The 15980-nt window shown below is 39.9% G+C and overlaps 1 protein-coding gene across 1 annotated transcript in view; it reads right to left on the bottom strand.

Moving 5' to 3' along the window:
• The window catches only part of PCSK5 (proprotein convertase subtilisin/kexin type 5), a 445837-nt gene that overhangs the window by 353516 nt on the left and 76341 nt on the right, over window positions 1-15980 (bottom strand). Inside the window, 1 exon segment of the mRNA XM_033858183.2 lies at window positions 10450-10563. Within this exon segment, the coding sequence (XP_033714074.1) occupies window positions 10450-10563 (114 nt within the window).

The following is a 15980-nucleotide window of genomic DNA, read 5'->3' as shown; positions in this document are numbered from 1 at the left end:
CTCCCACAATTATAAATGTTTCTAGTCCTGCTTTTCTGTAATATTTGTAGTGAAAGCTGGTGAAATAGGGATCCGATGGGATACACAACCTGGAATCCAGACCATCGGGTGTGTGTGGAGTGACAGGGATACAAGTTTCTGATAAACTGCATGGAAGTGTTTTTGGGCTGAATTGCTCATTATGGAAAGAAAGGGCTGTCTGAGTAGCGTATATTTCTGGTGACTGAAAATATACAGGGTGGGTATTGCGCGTGAGCTGAGGGCTTCAATTAAGTTATTTTTCAGGCCCATCCCAATCTGGTGGCCTTTGAGGGTTTTCTTTTTTTTCAGTATCTTCTTAAAGACCACATTCAAGGGACTAACTGCAGAAACATACACAGCATGTTTTTCTGGACAGTCCATGGATGGGAAGCAGAAGGGCCTGGGCTACGGAGCACAGGCATGAAAGCAAAATGAGAATGGGCATATAAAACATTTCTACAGAATAGGAATGACATTTAAAAAATATGTATACCTGCTATGTTTAACCTACTACTGCTAAGAGTCCTGCCGAATTTCTTTAAGTTCACTAAAAGATAAGGATGATTTCTCTATCGCTAGGTAACAAACCCAAACATCAAGTTTTTAAGACACTAATTTAACTAAATTTCAGGAAACCACGCAAAGAGATCATTAGGAGAACACAGTCCTATGCTACCTGGGCATAATTTTCTTTGCTTTGCTTCAGACATGCTAATTTGGTATGTCTGGATCAGAACGTCTATCCTGGTAGGCTTTTTACCAAGAGACTCAATTCACCTCCCCAGAAAACTAAAACAGAAAAGAAAGCCCCACAAAGCTACATTTCTTCCAAGTAGTATTTAAGATTATTCTGTAAGTTTTGTACCAAATATTTGAATAGACACCATATAAACAGACTAGTTTTTCTTTTTTTCCTAGCATAAAGGAAGAAATTAGGTTTCTTATCGGGTTCTCCTCCTTTTAATCAAGGAAAGAATAATCAGTAAATGCATTTTGTACTTTGTCCACATCGTCTACCATAAAGAATAGCATCTTTGTATTATGAGCCCAGTTTGATTCTGACCTATGCAATTAAGTAATCAAATCCTATTTCTGGAATTTATAGTTTTATTCTACTTGCCTCAGTATAATTTGACTGCATCTGGTATGGAGCAGCTCTTGGTGCCCATACCATTTGCACATTAGATTACCTAGCGCTAGCCTAGAACCCCATACCCAAGGCTGAGATCATCTACCAAAGATTTTTTTTTTTTTTTTTTTAACATTTGAGAAACTGGAAAAATCACATTGAGGTGCATGTGTATTCTATGTGAAAATGATTATTACTTTCTCCTCCCTGGGCAATTTAGGCGTTTTCTTCTGATTCTTCTCATCCCTGGATTGCTAAGAATTATTGCTCTTACTCCATTAACTTCCCAGCCAAGTTCACTGCCAACCAAAATTAAGGAAAAAACAGCATTCCAGACACCTTCCTCTCAGATAACTTTAGAACTGAATTCTCAACACAGGACACTTGAAGGCACCATCACCTTTCAGGAAAAGCCAAACTCAGTTCTGTGAATTTGGTCTCAACGACCAACTCGCTCCTCACTTCATATCCATAAACATTTAGGGAGCGCTTACTAAGAGAACCCTACTCATTGGCAGAGAAATATGTTAAAATCAACCGAAAATGTGCCTTGATCACTAGAACTAATCCCAACACTGGGTGAAAAGTAAATAAGAAATGAGGAATTCAAAGAAACTTTGATAAAGGAACTTGAATCAACATGTTAAGAAGACAACCACAGATTAAGTGAGTTCAATGGTCAATGCTATCTGCTCTCCAGCAGAAAATGCGTTACTAATTAAAGAAAAATCACTAAAAGCTTGATGAGAACAACTTTATGTTAACAGACCCTTCATCATGTTAGAGTCAGACCCAAAGGCACAGAATACAGACATACTTTTACTCTTTGAAAGTAAAGCTGAGAAGATAAACTACCAGTATGGAATAAGTTATGTCTTGCTCAAGGAAATTAATAAAGGTCGTAATAATTTGCACCAGGCAAGAATGAATATTATCTGAAGTGATTTTTTACTGGCCTCTTAGAAGCACTTTGACTAGTTAATTATAGGTTAACTTAATACCTCTAATATACTGACTTCCATCACAAACCTCACATGGGGTAATGAAATCACATGAAATCATCACAATCATTGTGAGCTGTTCAGCAAGTTCCAGTTAGGGTTCTGCTACTGGTACCCTCAGTGGACTACCATCAACTGAGTAGACAAACTGACTATAACTACCCTAACCTCTGCCCATAAAATGCTCCACTTACGCTTCATTAAAGAAAGCACCGTCTAGGGAATGTCAATTGGTACAGCCACTATGGAGAACAGTATGGAGGTTCCTTAAAAAACTAAAGCTAGAACTACCATACGACCCAGCAATCCCACTACTGGGCATATACCCTGAGAAAACCATCATTCAAAAAGAGTCATGTACCACAATATTCATTGCAGCACTATTTACAATAGCCAGGACATGGAAGCAACCTAAGTGTCCATCGACAGATGAATGGATAAAGAAGACATGGCACATATATACAATGGAATATTACTCAACCATAAAAAGAAACGAAATTGAGTTATTTGTAGTGAGGTGGATGGACCTAGAGTCTGTCATACAGAGTGAAGTCAGAAAAAGAAAAACAAATACCATATATATGGAATCTAAAAAAAGTGGTTCTGAAGAACCTAGGGGCAGGACAGGAGTAAAGACGCAGATGTAGAGAATGGACTTGAGCACACGGGGAGGGGGAAGGGTAAGCTGGGACAAAGTGAGAGAGTGGCATGGGCTTATATATACACCACCAAACGTAAAATAGATAGCTAGTGGGAAGCAGCCGCATAGCACAGGGAGATCAGCTCGGTGCTCTGTGACTACCTACAGGGGTGGGATAGGGAGGGTGGGAGGGAGGGAGACGCAGGAGGGAAGAGATATGGGGACATACGTATATGTATAACTGATTCACTTTGTTATGAAGCAGAAACTAACACACCATTGTAAAGCAATTATACTCCAATAAAGATGTAAAAAAATAAAATAAAAAAGAAAGCACCTTTTACTATTTTATCCTTGGTGTCAAAGACATTGTAAGGACTGGGAAAAAATAAATCTCTGCTAAATACGAATGAATGAATGATTGCATACATGAATGAACATTTGCCTCATAGGAACTTTCATTCAGTTGGGATTTTCCAGGCTGTAAAACAAATATGGACTTACACTTAGGATTCAAGTTTGCCTTTTCTTGGAATTATCACTTATGAGTATTTTTCTTTGGTGTTAATTTATTCATTCAGTGAACATAAAGTTTTAATAAAGGAGGAGCATTATTCCATCTCAGGCACTCATGCGTTTGACTCCCCAGATACACTTGGCGGGCATCTGGGAACTTGGGTTTGGGGAGGGTTCTCACCGTTTCTTCATAAGTATGTCTCACTGTGTCTACACTGGTTACACAAACAATACGGTTTGTGCTGAACGCCTCTGAGAGTATGGAATTCGGGTACAAGGAAGGCACTGGGTACCTACACGACCAACCCCCAGTGAAAACCCTGAGCACCAAGTCCCTCACGAGCTCCCTGGTAGACAACATTTCACATACGTTGTCACAATTCACGCTGGAGGAATTAAGTGCTTTCTGTGTGACTCCACTGAGAGAAGTCTCTTTGAAGCTTCAGCGTGCTTTCCCCTGAACTTCACCCCATGTGGCTTTTCATTTTGCTGATTTCGCACTGTATCCTTTCACTGAAATAAATCGTAGCTGTATGACTCTATGCTGAATCATGTGACTCCTCCCAGTGAATCACCAAATCTGGGGGTGGCCCTGGGGACCCCAACAAGGGGACACACTGAGATTGAAGTACTAATGAAACAAAAGCATGGGATACAACAGTCAGGAACTCACGGGGTGGGTCTGAGCTGGAACTCAAGACCTGGGCCTACTGGTGGTATGTGTCTCTCTAAGATGTACTCTCCAGTTCAACTTGCCATGTGGACCTAGAGGAGGTTCAAGCAGGAATGAACTCAAGAAAGCATCTAGTCCAGATTCCTCATTTTTTCAGATGAGCTAAGGTTGAGAGCGCTAAAATACCTTTCCACGGGACACAGAGCTAGTTCGAAGCAAACACTGGTCCACCAAAACCACATCTCAACCCCCAGTAGTTCCTACCAGGAAATCACTTGCTGCTTGGCTGGAGTCCGTCCTTTCTCGGAAGCCCTCCTACTTACGTCAAGACGGGCCACATGGTTGCAGATTTACACCATGTTGCATTTTCAATTAAAACGGCTAAATGGGGTGTTGTAAAAGGATGATTTCCAAGCTGCCAGGACAATAATGCCCCAAACTCCACCAGATTTTATTAGAGTCAAGTGACAGTATAAGTCATTAGGAAAATGCGTGCCAACCACAGAAACAGCAATGCCTCACACTCTTGGAGAACTGAATACCATCCAGTTGGCTGAGAAAGAACCATGTGGCTAACAATCATTTTTCACAATTACTATCCTAGCTAGTTCATAGTTTTTGGCAGATATACCTCACACGCATAGCCGAACTCAGCTAATTTTTACTCTGCTGATCGACAAATATGATTTTTTTTCCTCAAAGAAACCACCCAGAGAGCTTTCATGAAATTTGAGGTAGTGCATCAAAAAGTGAGCCCATTTGTTAAAACCTGCTTTAAAAAATTCACATTAAGTAGGCCACCCAATATTCATTACAAAAAATTCTGTGTTAAGAATACTCACTAGTCATACTCACAACTACAGTCTGAGAATCAAATAGCAAGACTGCACAAGGCCTTCTTTGCTTTTCTCTTTGGAATTGAGCTTGCCTTCCATAAGGCAGGAAAAAAAAATTTTTAAGTTCTTTACTATGGGCTTCTCCAAAATCAGTATTAGTTCTTAACAGCTAGACAAGAAATACTGTACAATGCTAAAACACGTTCCTAAGGCAATAAAATATTTACATGACTAAAGGAATAAAAGAGCTATTCTATTAAACTTATATTTTCCTCCAAGTTTCATTTCCAGTTTGCCTTCTTGGGACTCTTTGTCAAGAGCCTGAGTACAAATTTCATGTATGAATGTGTTTCAGGATGACTTCAGAATATATAAAATCTACTATAAATTGAATAATCCCTCCCACAAAGAGAAACATCCTGCCAACAAAGGGGAACTCCCTCCCCCCCCCCCCCCCCCCCGTATTTCAAATGCAGCATCTGCCGTAACTCTGTAAGGGATGAAGGGACACTATTAGGACAGGATTCACAAGGGGCTTCAACTGTATACATAACGTTCTATTCCTTAGATTGGGGGTGGGTGGACCTGCATTTGTGGTATTCTACCAAATTTTTGTATGTCTTAAATATTTTGTAACAATTTACAAAAAATTAACTCCCTGAATTTGCTCAATTGGCATTCGCAGACCCTTGAGGAGGCATCTTACTTAGGCTTGCTATCTCTAGAGTCAAACTGAATTTTCTTCAGGGGGTCAAAATGGTCCATTATACCAGCTGGGTACATTAAATCCATGTCTATTACACTGAGTTCCCAAAGACTTGGCCAAATCTTCACAACCTTTCCTATCAGATATCCTTTGTCTGTGGAACATCTTGAAAGACTATATAAGCCAAGGATATTTTTCAATCAGTGCAAGTAAAGTGAAAATATCTTTTTATATTAAAGCTGCCAGCTTCTCAAATAGAAAATTTTGTAAGAAAAAGGTATAAGATCAAGAGGAACAAATTAAATCGACCGAGTGCACTTTAAAGTGTCTCATAAGTTTTTAAAAAGCTCTTCTTCCTCCAACTGATAATGGGAAGATGGAGGCCAGCTGTGTTCACATAAACCTCCTGTTGAAAATATGATAGAGCACGGAGATCTCAAAGCAGTCCTGAGAGTCAAACAGCATCAGCTCAACTGGGAACTTGTTAGAAAGGCAAATTCCCAAATCTCCGCTGGGGGGCGTGAGAGGGGTGGGCAGCAATCCCTCCAGGTGATTCTGATGCCAGCTAGTATGAGGTCCAGGGACTCGGAAGTTGGAAGTCTAGCCTCTGGAGTCAGAGTGACCGGATTTGAATACCAGGATCTGCCCCTGGTAAAGAGTGTGACTTTGGGCAAGTTACTTAACTTGTCTCTGCTTTATTCCTCAGTGTAAAATGAAGACAATAATGGTTCCCAGCTCACTGGAATACTGGCAATAAGATAATATTATACATGTAAAATCTGGCAAAATGTTTGACAAAGACTCAATAAACGTGAGCAATTATTTTCTCTACATGATCACAGATGTCCAAGTTTACTCATCTATTATTTGATTAGCATTTATTGAGCATTTACCACAGACACGGGCAGTGAGTAACTCACGACTCCTGGCTACATATTAGAATCACCAGGGAATTCTGATGAAATCCTACTGCCTGAGCCCTCCTCTATACCAAAAATAACAATCTCTGATAGTGGGACCCAAGCTTGGATATCCGTTAAAAACTACTCAGGATGTTTTAATGGAAGAAGCAAATCTACAAGCAAAAATTACAACCCAAATCCCATGGAGCTGGGTGTATGCACACGATCCCAGAGAAACGTTTAGGGAGGAGTCGTTGGCCCAGCAAACTTTCATTGGCACAGCAAACTTTCATTGGCACTTCTATATTCCTCTCCTGCGTTACTGATCTTCTTAGGAAGCACGATTTCCTACATCCTCAGTGCTTGCCACCATCCTGACAAAGAGGAGATGCTAGAGTCTGTCAGCACAATGAGAAGCGAGCTCTGTTTCTACGCCTAGACCCTCCCAACTCCCGGAAGCCTGAGCACAGTGTTCCAGGTCAGAGGAGTAATTAGACAGCTGTCATCTCCATAACAAACTCTTGTATATATACCTTTCCTTGAATATACTGCCCAAACCTCGAGGCTAGACATAATGGTTTCACATACCATTTCCAAGGGGAGGAGTGACAGGGGCAAAGCTTTTAAATTAATTAAAAGAGACACTCAGGCACACTTCATGCCATTCTTTAATCTCTGTTCTCCTGTGATAAATATAGACTGACAGGACCAGGCCCAGGCTAACAAGCTGAGGGTAGGACCCTATGGAGGCTCACCAAGCAGCCCTCAGAAACACTGCGGCAGGGCCAAGGGCTCAAAAAAGGAAGAAGGAAATCAGCACCTTCCCCAACTGTGTCACTGACATGTCGCCAGAGCGCTCTGAAGGATGCCCACTGCACATGTGATCGCACCCCCCTTCAACTAGTAGCAATGAAAACAACAGATAAAAAGAAAACAGCATGTACTGTAATTAAAAAGAGAAGAAGAATAACAATTATAATTTACTGAGAGTTTTCCAGTGTCAGGCAGTGTGCTAAAGGCTTCCTGTGCAGTATTTCATTTCATTATGGTAACAAGCTTCCCAACCATCCTTCCCTCCTAGTAGTATACACATGCTTGTGTAGTTCCCTCACACATTGAATCAGAGTTCACACATGTGGCCAAGAGAAGATTACAGAAGTAACTGCGACTTCTGAGCTTAGATCATAAAAGACGTCACCGCTTCTTGACACAACCTCTTGAATCACTTGCGCTGGGGGAAGACGGAGCCATGGAGCCAGGTGGACACTCAAGCAGCCCCACGGTGAGGCCCACGTGGAGAGGAACCAGCCACGTGACTAGGCCACCTTAGAAGTGGACCCTCCAGCTCTAGTCATAGCTTTGAGTCTTCCAGCTGAAGCCCCAGACATCACAGAACAGAGAAGTCGTCACCACTGGGCCCTGTCTGAATGCCTGACCCACAGAACCCAGAAGATCGCTGTCTTAAAAACTAAGCTCTGTAATTTATTATGCAGCAATAGCTAACTCATACGTAAGAGCTGGATACTCTTATTTTATAGCTGACGAGAGTTTAACTGATTCAATCGTGGGCGTAGCAAGTGAAATAATGGGGATTTGAATCCATGTTTGCAGATTTGAAGTTCTGACTCCTATTCTGTCACCACTCCTGACAGATAAACATATGGTGTGTAACCTATTTCCCACCCCTTTCATCAAGGGAACAGTATGTATGTAATAGGAAGTTTTGCAGTATTTTGGTTGTCCCCAAGATACTTTGCCCATCCTACATGGCACCCGCCATTCTGCCTTGTATTTCAGCTATTTCTCCATGGATAGATTAGAAGTTCCTGGAGGGTTGGAGTAGTGTCTTCCTTATGACGGTGCTTGTAAATAGTAGAAGGACGGGGATAGGATGCCACTTTAATCCCCTGGACTCCCATCAATCGGCCTGGTTTGGCAACTCTGCTCCACCGCTCTCAGGCTGGGTGATCTTAGGCAAATGGCCTACATTTTATGAGCCTCAGATTTCTCACTCTTATAACACGGGGCCAATATTAATGCACACTTTTGTTCACACTACATTAGAAAAATATTAGCACAAATAAATTATGAGCACATCGCCTGGCATGGGCTAAGTGCTCGACGAATGTTACCTATTTGAATTATTACCATCAAACATGTGTTGAAAAACATCCAATATTTTAAATGGCCGAACAGAAGCTCTTCCCTCTCACCCTTTCCTTACATCAAAAGAGAATTTCCAAAGAAATGGCAGTGGTTCCTGGGAGTGAGGGTATCTCACTCTATAAGCACTGAAACCTTTGGCGTCACCTTGGCCATGGCTCGTACAACAGCCCAACCTGCCCTGCTGGAGTGGTGAGAGGGTAGGGGGAAGCTGCTGTACACTTCCACTGTCCAGTGGGACACGTGCAGACGGCAATTTGGTTCTTTCTTGCAAAAAGATACGTAAGGCAAAGAGGGTCTCACTCCCCCCAGCCTTATAAGCAGGGGTGTAGGGGGATTTTGCTTGCATCCTATCTCTTAATCCCATTACATCCTTATCATCTTGTCAGCACAGACAAAGCTCCTTAGCTCCTGCCAACGCTCCCTCTAATGCCTTCCCTTGTGGTTCACTCTTTCTTGGTCTTGGAGCTAATAAGCTGTCAAATGTCTTACTGTCCCCTCAGGTGATTTCTACTCAAATGCTGTTTAGAGTCCCACCTCCCTTTGAACTTAGCTTTATGGCTCCTTTCTCACACAGAGTTCTCTGTGTAAAATTCTGTTTGGGGTCCAAAATCTTTCCACAACCTTCCACTTCCAGGTAAGACTAAGAAAAGGGAAACTGGGAGAAACGCCAGCTACATTCACCCATGTCCAAATAAACACAAATTCCTAGCGTTGCTAGGTGCTAGGTTAGATTCTCAGATGGGAGGATATAAGTGACCCCCTGCCCAAAGTAACAGAGCAGATTTAAAAATACAACAACTATGAAACAAAGTGCCAAGGGAAGGATGCCAGGAGTGGCAGAGGAAGGACAAACATGGACAGGTGAGGACATGGGAGACATGAAATAGTCAGCCTTGGGTGTGGGCTCTGAGGGATGGACAATACTGAACCGAGGATGTGGGGAAGGGCAAAAGACCACTCTGGGCAGAAGGAATGAAATGCAAGGAGGCAGAAAAGCATCAGACAAGTATGTGGAATGCAATGGATTTGTAGAGAAGCAGGGTCAGGGAGTGCAAAAAACAAGGTAGATTGGAGGAGACAACTATGGCAACAATTTGCAATAAAGATTTTCAAAAAAGAGAAAAGTTAAGGTCTTTTGCAGATTATAGAGCAAATAGGTAACATATGAATTTCATGATTAAGAATAAGTAACATATTCTAATCAATTTCTCGGGTATCATGAATATAAAACCCTAAGACTAGAGAAGTGTCAATATATTTTCAAAGGAGGCGACATCAACTGAATTTCTAGATCGCTCTTCCCAATATGTTAAATTTCCCTCACTGCAAGTTTTTGCTTGAAGCAATGAACTAGCTACAAGTCAAATACTTTTCAACTGCTTTTTCCCTAGTCTAGTTTTAAAAATTGTTACCCAAAGCGAGAAGGCACATTTAGACAACTAAAGTCAGGAATCTGTTACCTACTCGCAAAGTCATTTCAATGATTTCCATGACCCAGTACCATTAACCAGGCTGGTTTCAGGGTGGAGTAGATGAGTAACAGAGGTGAACATAACTATTGCTAGGTCTCGGGGTGTTTGCCCTTAGTATATTTTTCTATCTTCTCGCCCAAACTTACCAAGCTACTACACAGAGTAAGATCGCAAACAGAAATAGCTTCAGAATCAGAACTCCCTTCTTTCTCCTTAGACCTAGAGAGCTAAGTTCAAAAAAGATCCAGAAAACATCACAGGCCATCAACCTCCATCTTGAAACAGGACAAAGTCCCTGGTCGCTGTTTCTGCGTCCTCCCAGTCCTAACAGACAATCCCTGCACAACACAGAACAGAACGCCGTGGCCCCAGGCCAGGCAAACTCACCATATACCACATGCTTGGCCACTTGGGATCATTGAAGTAAGTGGACTGGGCGTGGCTAAAGTCATAATCCCTCTTGGTCCGTTTTTTTACCACTTGTTGTTGGATCCACTCCACCTGCCAAGAAGGACATTTGGTGAGTGTTCAAGTTCCATCAGGGTTAGCACAACATAAATGACAGTCTGGGACATTTACATCTGGAGTCAGTTCTGTTTAAGTCACAGGTTTCATTCTGGCAACTAGAATCTCCAGAGCATAGAGGTGCCCTAGAAACCTGGTTCTATTTTATCTTTAATGCAGGTAGGCTTTGTAGTCTTTTATGACAGATCTTTCGTATTTCTCAACAACATGCTCACCCCTTTAGCTTTTGCAGAAAGCATATTTTACTCCCAACTTATTGCAAATTGATAGTGTTAATTTTTAAAGCTAATTTATTCATCCTGACCTTATACTAAGGGCTAGAAAACTTCTCTAAAGGTCCAGATAATAAATATCTTTGGCTTTGCAGGTCATACAATCTCTGTTGTAACTACTCATTCTGCCATTGTAACACCATAGACAGCACATAAACAAATGGGTGTGACTATGTTCCAATAAAACTTGATGTATAAAAACAGGTGGGAGGCTGGATTTGGCCCACAGGCCACAGTTTATATCAAAAAATTTAAATGGTCTGGGATTACACATCAAATTAAGAGAATCATCCTCGGACCAAATGCTCTAGGATCACAAATTTTTTTTAAAAAAAATGGCTGTCTGTAACAGAGTGGTGGAAAAAGCACTATTCAGGTAATCAGAAAACCAAAGCCCTAGACTCGTCTCTGGTACAAAATTGGAGAAGTCACTCAACTGTCTGAGCCATAGGTTCCCTGTCAGCTCCAAAATTCAAACCCTCTACATTTGAGAAAGTCTTAACATTTAGCCACAATTAGTTTTTAAAAAGCAACCGGGAACTTTGAGTTTAATACAGAATTGTAACCTAAATGGTATGGGTATGAATGGGGGTACTTTTAAAAACAGTTAATCATTATGGCAATATAAGAATAAGCATGTTTCATTTTGAACGGAGCATCTCAGATACAGTATCAGCCCGGTGGCATTCTACCATTTGTTCCTAAATTCTCTTTGTTTGATTTCTTCTGGCCACAGCTAATTCCGTTGTAATACTCTAAAATGTTTCCACCATGTACCTCTACTCTCCACAAAGGAATTAAAAACTGGTGGGGGGGAGGAAGACTTTGTGGTCCACTACTATGATCTGTGATTCCATACCCATCCATTCAGTAAAGATTTCAGAACCTCTCTTGACTACTTCAATGATTACTGGAGGAGAAGGAATACTAAAGGACCAATTAACAAGCTCAAAATGCATAAATAAGGTACTAAGGCCAAAAGCCCAACTAATAAATTTCTATCATTCTCATATTGGGAAATATTATTCAACAAGAAGATTGGTATGCAAGATGAATTTAAATAGTGAATTCTTAGTTACATCACTAACAAGGCAAACAGAATCACACAGCCTCCCAAATAAGATCTATTTATGATTTGGACCACAGCTAAGCATCATATATGTGCATTTTCTGCTAGATAATTTAAGCAAAATTATCAGTACAGAGAAAAGTCAATAAATGAAAAATAATATACTGGAAAATGAAAGTTTTCTGTTCCTGCTTTAATTAATCTAGACCAAGTGACTCAGTGGCACTGAATCATTCTACATCACACACACATGCACACACGTGTGCACACTGGATAAAAGGTATTACATGTTATTTCTTTAAACTATTGGACAATAGCTGTCAGGCAAGCTAATAAGGATCTTGTTTTTTCTTTACTCGAAGAGACTGCTGTTTAGAAATCACACTGAAACTAATGGGGCATTAAAAATGTGTGTAATTTTTTTAAATGAAGAGAGTAATTTTTAAAGTGACCATGTTTCTAAAAATACAGAACAAAATCAATTTCCTTCTCAATCAAAGTGGAGCAGCAAGCATGAGCGTGCATGTATTTTGTCTATTTCCAGAAAACATTTTAATCTCTTTATTTCAAACAATCTTTCTAAGGAATGAGTTTCATAAAGTCATTTATTCATTCAATATGCAGTAAGTGCTTATTCAATACCAGACACTGTACTGGGAATTTAAAGATGACTAAGAATAATCTTTGCCTTTGATGGACCTAATTTTATCAAGGAATATTTAGCAATTATTCTACAATTTTCCACTTCATAAAAATGTCATTATCTTCATGAATGACATGTGATGCAGGATCTCTCACTATACTAATTAGACCATTTATGACAATTTTGACTATGCAAATTACATTTACAGTCCTTATAGTACTGTCTCTTAAGACTTATCCCAATAAGATGGAACTAGTTCATATTTGCACACTTGGTAAAAGAAGGCTGCAGATCTGTTTAGACCAAATGCTTTTCAAACTAATTATATATTGGCAGTGATCTTTCCTAAGAGAGCCTCCATGAATCCTGAACTGCCAACATATATGTGTTCACAAATCAGAAGGTGTCAAATCTCGTGTGGACTCAATAAAGAGACGGCTTAAGCTCAGAACAAGTCTACGATAGGGTAGGGTGGATAACCGTCTCTACAATGACACTGTAAGTATGCACTTCTCCCTACATGTGTGCGTGCATGCACGCACGCGCACACACACACACACGCGCAAATGGACAAATGGGATAAGTATGTGAGAAAACCAAGTGACAGCCATTTTCCCAGATGAACTACAGGTACTAAAATAGAACAAAATACCTCACCAAACACCATCTCTTCTGTAATTTTACCAAACAAAAATGCTTAGTTACAGGGTTCAGTGGCTAGAAGATGGCACAGCAAGTTGGCATCTACATTTGACTATAAGTCACTCTGTCTGATCACAGGGCTGCAATACTCAAGAAAAGTACAGTTGTTTTTTTTTAGTGTCAGATACCATGTATTTTGTTTTGGTGCTTTACGAGTATGAGTCTATAGCCCTACATTTTTGGGAAAGCAGGAAAAGTACCCCTTGGGTCTGAAGATTTCTATGACTGGAAAGAGCATATTTATATTTTTAAACCATTATCCATATGTCTGTCCTTGAGACCTTAAAAAAAAAGCTCAGAGGTAATGCATTATACAGATTTCACTTCTTGCCAAGAAGCCCAGTACGAAGAAAAACCAGTTAGAAATTCATTTTCATAAAACTATGGTCAGCCCAGGAAAAAAGGAAAACTGTGTGCTTTCCCTCACTGGTTTAACTTCTAAAAGTTCTATTTCCTATATATTACGGATCTACATTTAAGCCAGAGTATAAAAACCTTTAGACCTCTGAAATCAATCTAGCCTCCATTAGTTAAGCCACCTGTGTGGTACGGGGTGTTAAGGACAGCCCCTCCCTCTACTCACAGAGCTCACCTGCCTACGTGGTCCACATGAACAGTGGGCCACATGAACAGTGGGCATTTGCCACTTCAGAATCTTTGTCTAAACATGTTCTCTTTCATCAGTTTCATTTGTCAAGCAAAGCACGCTAATTGATGATTATGGGAAGCCTACCCACAGTCTCAGCTGAACTCATATCTCATGATTTTGGAATTTACCAACTTTCTGACACTATACACACAGGGAAGGAAATTTGTCAGCAATCAGAGAAAAGAGGATGTTATAGCCTATGAATCTACATTATATAAGTTATCATATAAATATAAACAGAAAACCAATTATGGTATCTATCACAAGAAAGACATGGTATCACTTACATATAGAATCTAAAAACAAAAGTCAAAACTCATAAAAAAAGGTAGAAAAGTGGCTGCCAGGGGCTGGGGGTGGGGGAAATAGGGAGAAGTTGGTAAAAGGTACAAACTTACAGCTGTAAGATGAATAAGGTCTGAGGATCTAATGAATAACATGGTGACTATAGCTGATAACACTATATTGTATAATTGAAATTTGCTAAGAGAGTAGAACTTAAATGTTCTCACCAAAAAAAAAAAAAGAAGATAAACATGTGAAGTGATGGATGTGTTAACTAGATGGGGGGATACTTTCAATAGATCAAATATATCAAATCAAAATGAGGTACACTTCAAGTGTCCTACACTTCAAGGTACACGTCAACATGTCAAGTTTTATATGTCAATTATACCTCAATAAAACTGAAATTTAAAAAATATGTAGTATCTCCACAGTGAGGAGAAATCAGCCCTTTAGATATTAAAATATATTAAAGCTAATAACTGAAACACATACCGATAGCAAATGTCTACAGGTATTGATATATCAATGGAATGGGATGGAAAGTCAAGAGACTGACAGAAAATATGTAAGAATATAGTATATGATACGGTTGTTATCCTAAAGCAATGGGGGAAAACAGATTACTTTATAAATGATGTTGAAACATGAACCAACTGGGAAAAAAATAAAATTAAAACCATTCCCGCATCTTAATCAGGATCAGTTCCAAATGAATCATATTTAAAAGTAAAAGTAAACAAATAAACCCATATAAGTCCCATGAGAAACAAAGGAAATTTTGAAAAATAACCTTAGAGTGGATGATGCTTGTCTAAGTATAATAAAAACCACAAAAGTGATTTGGAAAAATGGATACATTCAACTACAGAAAACATAAATTTGGCATGGTAAAAATTACTTCATAAACAAGGAAAGACAAACTAGAGAAACATTTATAGCTGCTACCATGGACAAAGGCTCTTTCCCTCAAATATAAAGAGTTCCTGGGACTTCCCTGGTGGCGCAGTGGTTAAGAATCCACCTGCCAATGCAAGGGGACATGGGTTTGAGCTCTGGTCCAGGAAGATCCCACATGCCACAGGGCAACTAAGCCCGTGCGGCACAACTACTGAGCCTGCGCTCTAGAGCCCATGAGCCACAACTACCGAGCCCGTGTGCTGCAACTACTGAAGCCCACGTGCCTAGAGCCCATGCTCGGCAACAAGAGAAGTCACCACAATGAGAAGCCCACACACAGCAATGAAGAGTAGCCCCTGCTCGCCGCAACTAGAAAAAGCCCACATGCAGCAACGAAGACCCAATGTAGCCAAAAAAATAAATAATTAAAATTTAAAAAAAAAGAGTTCCTACAATCAGTAAGAGAAAAATTCAATAGGAAAACAGGCAAAAGAGAAGAGTACCATAATCTCCAAAAAGGTAAATCAAGTTTCTTAAACATATAAAAACATGCCTAACCTCATGCATATAAATACAAAAAACCAAATTAAAACCACACCAAGACACGGCTTTTCACAGCTCACCTTTCAGATATAAACATTCTAAATACTGATGCCATACTACTAGGGAGAAATGATAAAATAGTCACCCTCATATAATGGGGATGGGAATGTAAATCTATACAACTCTATGGACAGTAACTGGACATTACCTACAAAATTCCTAAAATAAGTCATTCTACTTTTAGAAATTTACCCTACATTTTCAAAAAATATTTTATTTAAGTATAGTTGATTTACAACGTTGTGTTACTTTCTGCTACCCTACATTTTT

The sequence above is a fragment of the Tursiops truncatus genome, chromosome 6 (genome assembly GCF_011762595.2).
Source record: "Tursiops truncatus isolate mTurTru1 chromosome 6, mTurTru1.mat.Y, whole genome shotgun sequence".
In the NCBI taxonomy this organism is placed as follows: Eukaryota; Metazoa; Chordata; class Mammalia; order Artiodactyla; family Delphinidae; genus Tursiops; species Tursiops truncatus.
The sequence above is the reverse complement of the archived record's forward strand: the minus strand, read 5'-3'. Positions and strand labels throughout refer to the sequence as shown.